Below are 14696 nucleotides of genomic sequence, written 5' to 3' on the forward strand. Positions count from 1 at the left end.
AAGTGGCGGGGTTCCAGAATCCACAGTCCACATGCATGCACCCACTAGGGTTCCCAGCAAAATGTGTTATAGGGTTAGGGGCCCCTCCATTATAGCTACCTAGTACCTACCATGTTACTTCAGCTATTAAAACAAATGTTTACGCCCCTTTTGGGATATTTTGCTGTAACAATTTATGATGGATCGCTGCAAGCTAGCTATACATTTCTTTGAAATATACATAATACAATTAAATAAATTAATATTATAATATATGACTGTGAAAATATTACCTAAATGGGTGTCGCGTACACATGTGGGAGGGAGGACCTTGACATGAAAAAAGTTTGAGCAGATAAAGATAAAGATAAAGAAAACTTTATTGTCCATTAAATTTACATTTAAAATGGAAATTTGTCTTTGGCACCCGGCAGTCAGTTACAACAATAAAACATTACATAAAATACACATTGCATTACTATAGCATTCACATAGACACAGCAACAGTGATCATGAACAGTGTTTAGCTACTTGTTGAGTTATTGGATTAGTAATCATTACTTGGATTACTTGGAAGCTATATATAGGTTCATCGTGACCATCAGCATCAGTGGCATTAAGATTACATTGGAATTATCTACTTCACAGACATATCCCATGACCTTTAGTCAGACTGCATCAAACATTAATCACTTTGCGGAGTGCCACTTATGGACATGCTTGAGGAGCCTGTGGAGAGTCTATTGGACGGGGGACCAGACTGTTCACCATACCAGTGGTGGAAAAAGTACTCAAATGTTTTACTTATCTACTGCTATGGTAGAAATACCCTGTTACAAGTAAAAGTCAGGAATTCAGAATTTACCTGAGTAAAGGTAAAAAGGTTTTTTTTTATATCAAATTAAGTGTAATAAAGTACTAAAAGTAAGTACTCATTATAGGGCTACAGAATGTCCCATTTTCAAATGTATGAAAATCATATGAAAATTGCAAATCTACGGTCAGTCTATATCGACTATTTTCAAATGTCCAGACCAGAATGTATAGGGCTGAAGTGGTTAATGCATGTAGCCTAATCATAATAAGTCCTGGCCCCTGGGGACTTGTTTCCATTGTGGTCCTATGTTTTCAATTCATCAACATAGCATGCAAAACTAGAAATGCACTCTGTCGAGCTGTCAACTTGTGCTTTGCACATGAAGTTGGCCATGAATGGCCTACTTGGTCAGGCCTACCATACCGGCCTGACCGGTCAATAAAATAATGCTGAATTAACTAGCTTGTATTGGTAACTTTGACTGCACAATAGCCTCCCATTTAACCTCCTTGTATAGGCCTGTAATTTATTAACCCACAATCGAATGTTATTCCATTTAATTCACTCAATGGGACAGTAGTGCTTTCATATAGGCCTACATTTGCAATTAAATTGGCAATTACATTTCTTTACTGCTGAAGTAGGCCTAAACATATTTGTTTTAAAGTGTAATTAAGTGAGATGAAGAAAGTCACCACTCACACCACACATTTCTCTGCGAATGGTTTTACTACTGCCTCATGTCGACAGGTGTGTGTAGGCTAAAGAGGCTTTAGGCCGGGAAACAGGTTTGCTTCTAACATGCATTCATGCAGGTGGCCTTACGTGCGCAATGAGGACAGGTATGGCTGTGCTCTAGTCTAGCTGGGTTATCTATTTCTATGTTGTTGTGTTTGACAGTGTTTCCCATAAAAGGACATAGTGTCTGATTGGCAGCCAATTAGGTGTGTTCAAGCTACGTGCAACAGCTAATATGGTTTCATCTGCGGGTTTGAGTAAATGGTGTGCTGTGACTGGCCAGTCGCTGTGATTGACAGCCTACACCTAAACCTAACCCTAACCTTAACCTCAGTAAAAAAATTGAACTGAATTTATGTGATCCGTTAGCCGATTTGCTACATATGACATAAAATGTCCCTACATTGTCATGGCATTTAATGTTTGTGTTGCCACAAATTTACATCATTTTTGACGGACATTTGACCTAATTTCTACTTTCATTGTCAATGGCAAATATTGAGACAAAAGCTGTATATAGGAGGGGCTAGCGCCCCTCAAAAATAACTTAGACGAAAGCCATAAAAAATATATTTAAAATAAAACTTGCACCAATAGAAAACAAAAAATGCGATGTGTTGCATATAAATATCTATACAAACGGATACAATCTATCTCAATTCTATAGCCACTGTTGAGTGCTATTAACCAGATGTCCACTATAATGGTTGTCGGTGGCGTCATACGCAGCCGCTCACCAATCCCTGATTGGCCGAGCGACGCCACCGACATACACAGCATACATACATTAGGCTTTGTACACACATGTACACACATATCAGACGAACATGCTCTGTGCTGTCCGTGTTTCATGGCCGCCTCAATGCTTTTCCAATGGAAGTCACGTGGTTTGACCAAACAGTTGTGTGTGATGGGGAGAGGGGCAATCAAACACAAGTGGGAACTGTCCAAGAGGCAGAAATACAAATTACACTTCAATACCACATCGTCAATGTTACATTTTGAACCAGCAAATACAACATCCATAATACACCTTAAAGTACCTATGCATAAATACAACAAGTCACCTGTCCTACTTTTTAGTAGCAGGGCAAAATACACCATAACAATCTACACGATCTGAGCCGATATAATAAATATATAGGCATGAACATAGGCTAGTTAGTATACATATCCAAACATGTGCAGGTGTTGGATTGTACATCAAAGATGATCCTTTTGAAACTTCTCAAGGGAACTTTCAAAGCCATTTTTAGTCTGGACTGTAGGTCATTCCACGACCAAGGGCCAAAGAAGGCCAGACATTTTTTTACCCCCCTCGGATTTGTATGCTGGTACTACACACCGCAGCCAAGCATTTGACCTGAGGTTTAGGCCGTTTTGGTTTTGGTATTCCCAAACTGTTGTGCGTGCACCCCTTGTGGTGCACCTTCTAGGCCGGGGGTGCGTGACATGAAAAGTCTAATGGTGGTGCTATGGTTTTATTTTAAATATATTAACATATTATGCCAATATATGGCAAGTAATGCAGAATATAGCCTATGCTGCATATATTATGCCATATTCAGGTTCATATATGCCTACCCTATAAATACTTTCTTATAATGTCAATTAGTCCACACCCACAACACCAAAGGCAGTGCAACAAACCATGTGCAGCACAAACAAGGGACTATATTAATTTTACTCCTATGCCACCAAAATGTGGAACGCCCTACCAACAGTCTTAAGACATGTGAATCCCTAGCCTGGGTAAACCCACTCCCCCTGCTGGACAACATTTCATAGAATGAAAATCTGACGAGGGGGGAGGGGTTTACCCAGGCTAGTGAATCCCTTGACTCCTTCAAAACCGCTCTGCAATTCGAAACTGGCCCCGTAGAATCTGAATCCCCCCCACCCCTTTTCCCCTCACTGTTTATGTTTTTTTTTCCAGTTTACCTCCTTTTATGATGATTTTCCTGTTTTCTCTAAATGTGCTGATGAATTGAAAGGGGTGGACCCTATTGTAAACAATTTAGTGTAACGCTTTATGTGTCGTCCACAGTTAACAGTTTTTGTATTGAGTTGTTGTTGAAATGTACTGTAATTCTCCAATACTGTTAATAAATACTTCAATCAATCAAACAGCGGCAGTGTCTATATTTTCAGCCCCTGTACGGGGGCTTTCTTTGACCCTGCGTTTCCGACCTGCCTGGGCCGGTTTTCCCAACCACTATTAAAGCCCCCCGCTAGCCCGGGGGAACTGTCCCTCTGAACAGAGCAAGCGATCCACCAGTCTGCCTCCCAGTCCCAGAGTCCCATGCAGACGCAGTAACTTGGATTACAGGCGCACGCCACTGGGCCAAAAACACAGGCACTTTTTAGAGAAACGCTCTACTGGTAATACTGCACTCTTCACGTAGCTCTTCACCACCATCTGGCGATGGAAAAGAGAATTGCCAGTATTGAAGTTGAAAGGGTTGAGAGACCTTACAGTCTATGGTTGAGACTTGAGAGATGTGAGAAAATATGTATTGGAATGAAAAACGAGTCGACATCTTCCTCTTATAAAATAAATTCCCATTTAAAGTGCAGCGTGGGACAAATTGTGACTGTTGTGTGTTGTAGTGTTCGTGTTTCACATTCCAAAAAATTTGACCCTGACGTGATTTGAACACGCAACCTTCTGATCTGGAGTCAGACGCGCTACCGTTGCGCCACAAAGCCTGATGGTAGTGGTACATTTTATGGGAATATCTATGCTCTATCTGATTTATTAATTATTTTTTATTTTTTTGCAGCTGCATTTCTAGACAATTAAAGCAGCAACCTAACTTTAATATGGACTAAAAACTGGACTTGAGTTCACAATGTGTCGCAAAGGCGAAGCACAAGTTGTGAGCTTGCAGATCGTTACCCCGGTACATTTTGTTTTTTATGGCAGGCACTGACTTTTTCAAATGTGACTGAATACATTTCTACCACCACTGATACAATCTATTATTATTATTATTATTATTATTATTATTATTATTATTATTATTATCAACACTATAAGTCTATAAGACATGATGAAAAAACAACTCTTGGTTGTCATCATGGTTGTCATGGGTACTGGGTACTGCTCCGTCGCCGTCGCAAACATTGTGCGTCATCGGTAGAGGACACGCTTTCGTCGGAATCGTCGCTTTTCGTACATGAGGAGGGAATATCAACAATAGCTAAACTTCTAGACTAGGTTTGTCTTCTAATCTACTCCATTGTGTAAAACCCAAAAGTGTTTATTATTAATATTATTATTATTATTTGTGAAGTGCGTTGTTTAGCCAGTATACACGCTCATACGCATAATAGTTTTTTCTTGATTGAATACTTTAACAGTTTGCAAATAGTAGTGCTAAAAGGATAACACTTTTAATTGAATTTAGTTTATATAGCATACGTTTTTGTGTTAATCTCTGGGAATGTACTGGGACCCTAGCCCCTCTCGGGACCCCCTGGGTCAGCTCAATCTAAGTCTTAAAAATGTCAGAAACTTTACTACCATTGGGTTCTGACCTATTTTTTACAGTCTATGGTTCTGACTCGCGGGGCTACTGGGACCCCAACTCTGCTTGAAAATAGAAGACCCTGATGTAAACAAGTCTCAGTGCTTTTTCTGGTTTTATCCTCGTCGCATTTTTCAATCAATCAATCAACACTTTGTTACTACTATACTATACGACCTGAAGGAGCCCTGAATATGTAAACAGATTATTATCAAAATATCAACCCAACAATACAAGGGAATGTGATCCGCTGTCATGAGGCCAAGTGATATTACATTACATATCGGGATTGATTGATTGATTGAAATCTTTATTAACAGTTTGTAGAATTACAGTACATTTCAAGCACAAACTCAATACAAAGACTGTTAACTGTGAGTGGACGACCCAATTAAGCCTTACACTTGTTTACAACAGGGTCCACATTGTTCAATTCATCAAAACATTTAGAGACAAACAAATAGACACTTCTATGTAGTTAAAGAACAGAACAGGAATTCATCATATAGGAAGCGAAAAGGGAAAAAAAGTATATATACAGTGAGGGGAACAGGGGGATAAAAGAAAAGAAAACGAAAGACAGAGTGTAGGGCGCCTGCACACAACACCATGCGTTGATGCCATGTGTGCATATGTGCAGGCACCCAACACCACGTCCATACAAAAACATAGTACAATCCATAGTACAAAGACAGAGTGTAGGGCGCCTGCACACAACACCATGCGTTGATGCCATGTGTGCATATGTGCAGGCACCCAACACCACGTCCATACAAAAACATAGTACAATCCAGATACAAATTCAGCTTTTACAGAGGCCAGTTTCGAATTGCAGCCATCCGGAGGTGCCCTTTGAGAGCAGTTTTGAAGGAGCCAAGGGATTCACATGTCTTAATGACTGTTGGTAGGGCGTTCCACATTTTGGTCGCATAGGAGCGAAAAGAATTTAGTCCCTTGTTTGTGCCGAATCTGGGTTGTACATGGTTTGTTGCACTCCCTCTGGTGTTGTGGGTGTGGACTTCGTTTACATTAAGGAAGTATTTAGACAGGTACATGGGTATCTTGGTGGTGTATCTAATCTTGTGGACCAGACCCATTGCAAGATGCTGTACTCTGTCGTCGACCCTAAGCCATCCCAGCCTGTCAAAGTGGGCAGGGGTGAGGTGGGTTCGGGGGGTGAGGCCAAGTAGGAGCCTGACCAGTTTGTTTTGGGAGGTCTGGAGCCTTGTTTTAAGGGCCTTTGAGGTGCTGTGGTACCAGGAGGTGGATGCATAGTCAAAGAAACCTTGTACAAGGGCTCCTGTTAAGGTCTTCAAGGTGTTTTTGTCGACCAGTGAGGAGATCCTGTAGAGGAATCTTGTTCTTTGATTGACTTTTTTGATTACGTTGGTGGCCATCTTATCACCGGAAAGATTGGCCTCCAGGATGGAACCTAGGTAGGTAATTTGATCCTTCCGTGTGATAATATCATCACCAACTCTAACCAAGAAGCCATCTGCCTTTTTGAGATTACTATTTGATCCGAAGAGAATGGATTCAGTTTTTCCCAGGTGTAAGGATAGTTTGTTATCAGCGAGCCAGGTGCAGATTCTACCGAGTTCAGAGCTGAGGGTCTTTTCAACCTGCAGTTTGTTCCTGTCCGAGACCAGCAGTGCTGAGTCGTCTGCGAACAGGAACAAGTTGCAGTCACAAGCTGAAGTCATGTCGTTTACATATATTAGGAACAGTAAAGGCCCTAGTATGCTTCCTTGTGGGACGCCACAGCTCACTGGGAGGGGGGGGGACAGTGTTCCGTTCACTTCCACCATCTGTTCTCTCCCCTCCAGGTAGGATTGCATCCAGCTCACTGATGTGCTATCAAAACCAATAGCTTTAAGCTTGTTAACCAGTATGGAGTGGTTCACGGTGTCAAAAGCCTTTTGGAGGTCCAGCATGACCATGCCGCAGTATTTTCCAGCATCCACCTCGTGTTTGATGTGGTCGCTCAAATAGAGAAGGCATGTGTCAGTGGAGTGGGATGTTCTGAAACCAGATTGGAACTCGTACAACAATTTATTAGTGGCAAGATACTTTTCAACCTGTTCATAGACTATTTTTTCCATCACTTTCGAGATGGAGCTTAGAATAGAAATAGGGCGGTAGTTGCCGGGTTCTAATTTGCTCCCTTTTTTGTACAGGGGGGTTACTTTGGCCAGTTTAAAATCTCTGGGGACCTGTCCTTGTTTGATGGAGAGGTTAACTATGTGGGTGATGACTGGAGCTATGGAAATGGTCTTATCTGGATTTGTTGACACATTCAGATCATTCTGCTGACCATTGTATGTTTAGAAAACTAAAATTATCCCACTGTAGGGATAATTAAAATTATCCCACAAGTCTGTGCTGTAGGCCTAATATGGCCTCATTTTCACAAGTTCTGATTGATTGAATACTTAATTCAGAAATGTTAGTTAACAGTCAGCACAAGGTACAGTTTGACATTAAGGCTAAACTGGATAACAATAAATTTCATCAACAAATACAAAACACTATATTCTAAAGGAGAAATGGTGAAATGGAAAAAAGCTGCCACAGTGAATTACAACTCCTTTCTATGGGAAATTGCATTTACCTCCCCTTGTGGTCTTCTCATAGAGGGTTGTTCAGGCCAGTATTTCTGGTCAAATATTGCTCGACTACAAGTGAAGTGAAATGTGCTCTCTCAAAAAAATATTTGTACTTGAATTAAGGTACTTGCTTAATTTACATTAATTAATTAATTGATTATTTAAAAAATGCATGTTTTTAAAAATGCCATTATTCAAAACTATGCATTTAAAAAAAACATAAATCTTCTCTTCTGGGGGGTCCCTGGCATGAAACATTTCCAGATGGGCCAGGGCGTATGTGGCCAATAGGGTCCATGTCTTAAAGTTTGTGAACCACTGGTATAGGTATTGTCATGCTACTATGTGTACAATGCTTGTGCTTAGGCTTTCACTTAGAGCTCCATATATGGGGATAACCTATAGCCCCATGTATGACGACAACAGCGATATCCAGCACTGACATCAGACACCAGAAACCCCAAATATGGATATACACGGGTGACATCATCGTGACACACATCTAATTAACCATATTAAAGAAGGATCATAAATGTGTTAGAGTCTGTTCGATTGTGGCTCCTGCTCTGGACACGAGAGATACTCCAAGTACCACGCAAAGAAGATTCAGGCCTTGCAACTCTACTAGCATTCATTGTATTGGAAGCTTCAGCATCCCGGTTTAAGTTCGGATCGAACACCATTGCAGCGGGCTGTAACGAGACAACCAGCACTGGTTCGAGCTATCTTATATAATAATTATTATTATTTTACATTTAAGTTTAACCACTTAACTTAAACACTCAATACAAAGTCAACTTGACCTTTGGCTCATGTCTCTTGGTTTTCTACTTTTCCCCTCTTCACCAAACCATTTTGCCAAAAATAGCTGATCTACCAGCTCACAACACAATGCGTTGTGAGCTAGTAGATCTGCTGTTTTTGTCTAATTCCCCTCAGAATAGATGCTAGGGTTTAATTCAAGTGGTTAATGTACAAAATCACACAAATGAGGGATAACTTTGAGGACCCACTAACTAGGGTTCCCTGACCCCCGTGTTGAAGACCCCTGGTCTGGTTTGTTTCAGAGCGGTTTGTTTGTACTTTGTAGCCATGTAACAATAACAAGCAACAAGTGTAAACTGAGACAAACTAGATACTAGAAGGTTTATCTTCAGTTGGTTTTGCTTGTAATCTGATGAAGAAAAACAGGAGAACTAGGAGAAACGTAATTTCGTTTTTTTCTGCTGCTACAGTTGGAAATGATGACAAAATAAAGCAATCTTGAATCTTGAATCTTGACCATGCAACTGCTGTGTTGACACCACCAGGTGGCACTATAGATCAACCCAACCTGCAACACTGTCAAGATCTGCTGTACATTATCAGTTTTGGTTTGAAACCAAGGATGTGAAACCAACAACATATAGGTCTTGACTCATGATAATGTCAGAAATATTTGAAAATGACTGGTGTTTTTCTTTTCCCATAGGTTAATAAGCAGGCATGGCGAAAAACAAGCAAAAAGGCAAGAAACAGAAACAGAATGTCTTTCAAATTGCATCCAAATCCAAATCCAAAAACAAGAACAAATCGAAGCCTGTCACCTCTTCTCTAAAACACGTAAGTGACCGGTGGTGGAAGAAGTGCTGAAATTCTTTACTTGAGTAAAAGTATCAATACAACCACAATGTAGAACTAGAAATACATAAGTAACATTGTCTCAATTTATTTGAGGAAGAGTACAAACGTATTGGCATCAACATATACTTAAAGTACCATTGATAAAAGTACTCGTTAATCGTTATGCAGTATATCCCATTTCACAAGTTCGTCATGTATAAAAAAGTATTTTGAAAATAGCAGATCTACAAGCATATAATAGGTTTGAAGGGGTTATGGGTATCTTAAAATTAACTAGTAAGTTTTCAAATAATTATTATAAGTATTATTATTATTTTAAATCTTCTGTTTTTTCACATGGACAAAGCAAGTAACAATGCAGTCCTCAATTTATTGGTGCGTTCACACGGGCAGATGCAACAATGCAGTCTACCATTCATTGTCAATGGAAGCCAGCACCATGACGTTGCAAAGACGTAATGATGCATGTAGCTGCTCCAAATCAACTCGCGTGTCTTTGCGTCGTTGCGTCTGCCTGTGTGAATGCACCATTAGATTTGTGGTATGACATTTTAATCCACTGACACAAGGTCCAGTTTTGCAATTAGTTCAATTTGCGACTTGTGGAATTGTTGAACAGGCTGACAGTGGATTGTTTTTTGCATTACACATGCATTAAAGTTCTCAGTCGCTACCACTGTTTTCAGACTTCAGTCATATGGATTCCGCAGTGAAAATAGCCGATCTACAAGCTCTCAATGCGTTTGTAACTGTAACGCACTGAGAAATTGTGGATAGACTATTTTCGGTTATTTTATGATCGGAGCATTTTAAAGTGGTCAAACTATTAATATGTTCAGAAGCATCGTCCATAAAATCTTAATACTCTGGGGTATTTCATATACAAGCAAAGGTGCCTTTCATTGTGTTTCACAAATCACATATTAGGACCTGGCCGTACAAACATTTTCAGTCGTGAGAATTTCCATTGCTTTAATCCATGATTACAGATCAATGCAGTGAAGAATGAGAAAGTAGAGAACCTCAACCAGATCTTCACAGAAATCCAGAGGGATGTAACGAGTGTTTCAAAGTCTGTCGCTCCTGAACCCATGAAACAAGTCCAGGTAAATGACGGTGGTGGGCTGTATCAGTCTGCAATGGTTTCATTTTCATCAAGCTTTAAAGCTGCAGTATGTAACCTTCCTCTTCTACCTCGGATTTGAACCCATTTTCCTGCGCATGGGTCATCAATATGTCCACTCCATACACGGACAAATGTGACCGTGGCAAAGACTTGGCCACGGCAAATTCTAAATTTGTTTTTTACGCACCATTATAATGTTCTTATTTTGATCATAAATCCAAATGACTGAATGTCAGTCTCCAGTGGACAGCGGTTCTCAGAGTTATGGGGGTCTTTCGGAATAAAACATCTGAGAGTGTACAAAATTTACAAATGAAAAGTTTCATGAAAGAAAAGTTACATAGTGCCACTTAAACTTGTTAGAAAGTTAAGGAACACATTTTTCAGGCAATCGGGAGAAAGTACCGATTTATCGGCTTCAATTTGACAGTGTTTCAGTTCCAATTTTGTCTGCTAAGTGTTTGTTTTATCACTTCCAAGTTCACTTTATTTATCCTGTACGAGAGTTCTCTCTCATGAAATTGGTATACAGAGTGACCTGAAAAAATCTTCTGTTAACTGCTAGGGGAGTGCTGGGGAAATGGGGAGACCAGTGGCGATTCTATATTTTTCTCTCGTTTATATTTTTCATTTAATTCATGCTTTGTAATTGTTAAGGCCCAATATGTCTAGGGGTCATGGGTATACATATAAACTGGACAGGAAACCTCACTCAAAGTTAAATAAGACTTTACTTGTACTCAGTCAAAAAGTTTACAAAGTTACAGGTTTGTTCTTAAATACAAATGGCTCAATTACATGAAGTTAATCGACTTTCAAGTATATTGGCAATCATTTATAATAGAGGATCAATAGTAGACTATATTATACATAGGATATATATATTTGAGTGGAACAGTGCAACTTACAATGGTATGGTTTCCCTCAAATAAAATGGAGAGACTAAACAGTAAACTGACCTAACTAAAAGCTAACGACAACACATGGAAAAACTACGAATGAGTCTTTTTTTATAGGTGACGGTTCATGGCCAATGAGCCGTCACATGACCGGTCTGGCCATTCCAATGAGGAGGGATCAAGATCTCACGCGGTTTTCACCGGTTCTCGAGAGAGATGGCGAGCGAGAAGGGACACTTGAGAAACAGAGACAGTAAACATGCCAGCAATACTGGCCGCAATGGCACAGCGTAAACAACACTGCTGACAGTCTTGATATGTAAGCTTAGCTCCACAACTGTAAGGAGCGAACTAATGGCTAACGTATATATATATATGGAAATTAGAATAAGTACATAATCATATTTAACGAACCATAATCAGAAAATCAAAAATAACATTACATGATTGACATTGACTCACATGCTGATTGGCTATAGCAGTGGTTCCCAAAGTGGGGTCCGGGGACCCCCAGGGGTACCTGAGGGAGTTCCAGGGGGGACCCATCTATTTTGTTCATGTTCATAAAGTGCTAAAGTGTTTAAAGCAGTGGTTCCCAAACTTTTTCATGTCAAGGACCCCCAAATTGACTTAGCCCGTGGACCCCCATTTGAAAAGATATGCCAGGGACCCCCATAAGAGAAGACGTACACATTTAGACGTCTACATTTAGACGTCTACATTTAGACGTCTGTATACATTTAGACCAGTGGTTCCCAAAGTGGGGTCCGGGGACCCCCAGGGGTACCTGAGGGAGTTCCAGGGGGGACCCATCTATTTTGTTCATGTTCATAAAGTGCTAAAGTGTTTAAAGCAGTGGTTCCCAAACTTACATTTAGACGTCTACATTTAGACGTCTACATTTAGACGTCTGTATACATTTAGACCAGTGGTTCCCAAAGTGATGTCCGGGGACCCCCAGGGGTACCTGAGGGAGTTCCAGGGGGGACCCATCTATTTTGTTCATGTTCATAAAGTGCTAAAGTGTTTAAAGCAGTGGTTCCCAAACTTACATTTAGACGTCTACATTTAGACGTCTACATTTAGACGTATACATTTAGACGTCTACATTTAGACAGTGTCCCCCTGAGTGCCTTCCCAGTGCCTCCCCAGTGCCTCCCCAGTGTCTCCCCAGTGCCTCCCCAGTGCCTCCCCAGTGTGCCCCCCGAGTGCCTCCCCAGTGTGCCCCTGAGTGCCTCCCCAGTGTCTCCCCAGTGCCTCCTCAGTGCCTGCCCAGTGTCCCCCCAGTGTCTCCAATAGCAATACAAGAGCAATAATACAAATTAATCTTAATGTATTAATCTTATTAATTAATGAATCAAATTAATTAATTAATTAATCAAAATTGCGGCCTGTGCCCAGCACCATGCCAAAGCTTTTTCCTGCAGGAAACACTGCTTGTGGTTGTAAATATATTGTTATCCGTGTTGCGAGGATGAGAGGGTACCTGGAAAAATATCTACCCCAAAAGGGGTACCTGGTCCAAAAAAGTTTGGGAACCCCTGGGCTATAGTATGATAAAATGAGTGCATTTTATATATATATATATATATATATATATATATATATATATATATATATATAAAGAGCTGGGAGAGCCAAACATTGCCTATGGGGGAGACCCCTGTTACTGAACAAACACTCTGTAGCAGTGATTACTATTAAAATATAGCTCACTTATTTGAACGTAAATATCACTCCAGCTTATTAAGGTTGAATTCTCATGCCTTGACTGGTTTTCTTATTTGTTTCTTATCAGGCTGTCAGAGAAGCGCCAAAGGAATCGGTGAACGTGGACAATGCCGCCCAGCTCTTCTCTCAGCTTTAGCTCACCATACAGTACAGTGGTTTAACTGGTTTTCAACCCTTTTTGCATCAAGGCCCATTATTTATTCAACATTTGAGCCACGGACCACCATGAGATTTAACCTCTCAGACCCGAAGCATAGAATGTTTTGTTGTCGTTGGATAGGATCTTGTCCACAATTCCATGCTGTGTTGATGTTGGTATGTTTGGACTCTGGAGAGATAACAATTCGATCAAAATAACAATTATTCTACAGTCTCTAATTATGTATGTCGACTTCTTGTAAGTTAAGTAATGCAGATGTTTAACAATAATTTTACTCTTGAGAAGATGGACCCAAATGGACCCATACGGGTCCATTTGGTTTCATTTTACGCTCTCAAGAGATCTTAAAGATCTAGAAGGGTCCATTTGGTTACCAACTCTTCATCATTTCACTGGGGGAACACCTGGATCCCCCTCAAGGACCACTGGTGGTCCCCGCACCACTGGTTGAGAACCACTGCTACAATAATGTGGTTCTCAACCTGTGGGGCGGTCCCTAGATGAGACCTTTTTAATACCCCAAGAAAAAGACCATTACTGCATGGAAAGTAATCGACAAACTATACTATAAAAACTGGTCAAACATGGTCAAATAATAATAATTTCACAATACAGTATGTATCTGTGGAAACTAAATGTAATGCCTCAACTCCAACAATTCCAAATGCTTTGTCAGGGTGTGGTGTCCCCAGTTTAAATATGATTATGCTGGATTGTATACTACATTCAGTGGTAGTGCAATGTCAACTGAGCATACGAAAATATTTGACGACTACATTTTATAATTACGGAATGGCATAGACTGGCACACTCGCCAATACCTACATTTTAGGCAGTGTCGGCAGCTTTTCCGATGCTGGTATCGGAACTCTACTCCTCATGATGTGCACATCTTTTGAGTTCTTGCAGAAAGATCTATGTATTTAATGCCCATGCAGGTGTTTGGTCATTTGATAATGACAAAAATAACTGCATTTATGTATTAACCACATGAACCTTAACGTCCCAATTCTACGTTCAGTGAAAATTGCAATCACTCAACGAGGGATTGCGTATTTTCGGTAAAGTCGAGTCAGGATTACAGTCGTATCAGGATGATGATTATTTTCTGTATCCCTTTTAGTTTTACCCCTGTTAAGTATTTTAGTTTATAAGCTGGGGCTATGCAAGATGATTTTTGATTTAGCCTTATTTTTTTAATAAAGAATTAATTAATGAATTGTTATTTCAAACAATAATTAAAAAGACGAATAAAATGCGAAACAAACAAATAAAACACGGGTTTGCATATTTATTTATATAATCAAAAGAATACTTCTGTTTGTTTCCTATCTGCGATAAACATTACTACAGCTACCGGTACTCTGAACTAGTTTCTGTCAGCATATCTTGTCCCCATTTCTGCTACTTTGATCTCTGTGGTGGGGGAATTTTGCATCTTTCATACTTTCAAGACTTAACTCACAAAATACTTAAAATTCATAGCA

At 40.1% G+C, this 14696-nt stretch overlaps 1 protein-coding gene and 1 long non-coding RNA gene across 2 annotated transcripts in view; one reads left to right on the plus strand and one right to left on the minus strand.

Moving 5' to 3' along the window:
* LOC308336388 overlaps nucleotides 1–14696 on the minus strand; it is a 668236-nt gene that overhangs the window by 14611 nt on the left and 638929 nt on the right. The gene's annotated exons all lie outside the window — the stretch shown is intronic.
* Nucleotides 4678–14485, plus strand: rbis (ribosomal biogenesis factor). Its single transcript, XM_080793631.1, has 4 exons — nucleotides 4678–4754; nucleotides 9142–9272; nucleotides 10283–10399; nucleotides 13117–14485. Exons 2-4 carry the CDS (start codon nucleotides 9156–9158, stop codon nucleotides 13183–13185), a joined length of 303 nt encoding a protein of 100 aa, XP_080649757.1. The 5' UTR covers nucleotides 4678–4754; nucleotides 9142–9155; the 3' UTR covers nucleotides 13186–14485.

This window comes from Protomyctophum bolini (assembly GCF_963924005.1).
Source record: "Protomyctophum bolini genome assembly, chromosome: 21".
Taxonomy (NCBI): Eukaryota; Metazoa; Chordata; class Actinopteri; order Myctophiformes; family Myctophidae; genus Protomyctophum; species Protomyctophum bolini.

What these genes read in the sequence shown, in the direction of transcription:
- rbis (XM_080793631.1), top strand. Translation starts at nt 9,156, where the DNA reads ATGGCGAAAAACAAGCAAAAAGGCAAGAAACAGAAACAGAATGTCTTT. An exon ending in TCACCTCTTCTCTAAAACAC is followed by an intron (nt 9,273 to 10,282) that starts GTAAGTGACCGG and finishes CCATGATTACAG; the next exon opens with ATCAATGCAGTGAAGAATGA. An exon ending in AACCCATGAAACAAGTCCAG is followed by an intron (nt 10,400 to 13,116) that starts GTAAATGACGGT and finishes GTTTCTTATCAG; the next exon opens with GCTGTCAGAGAAGCGCCAAA.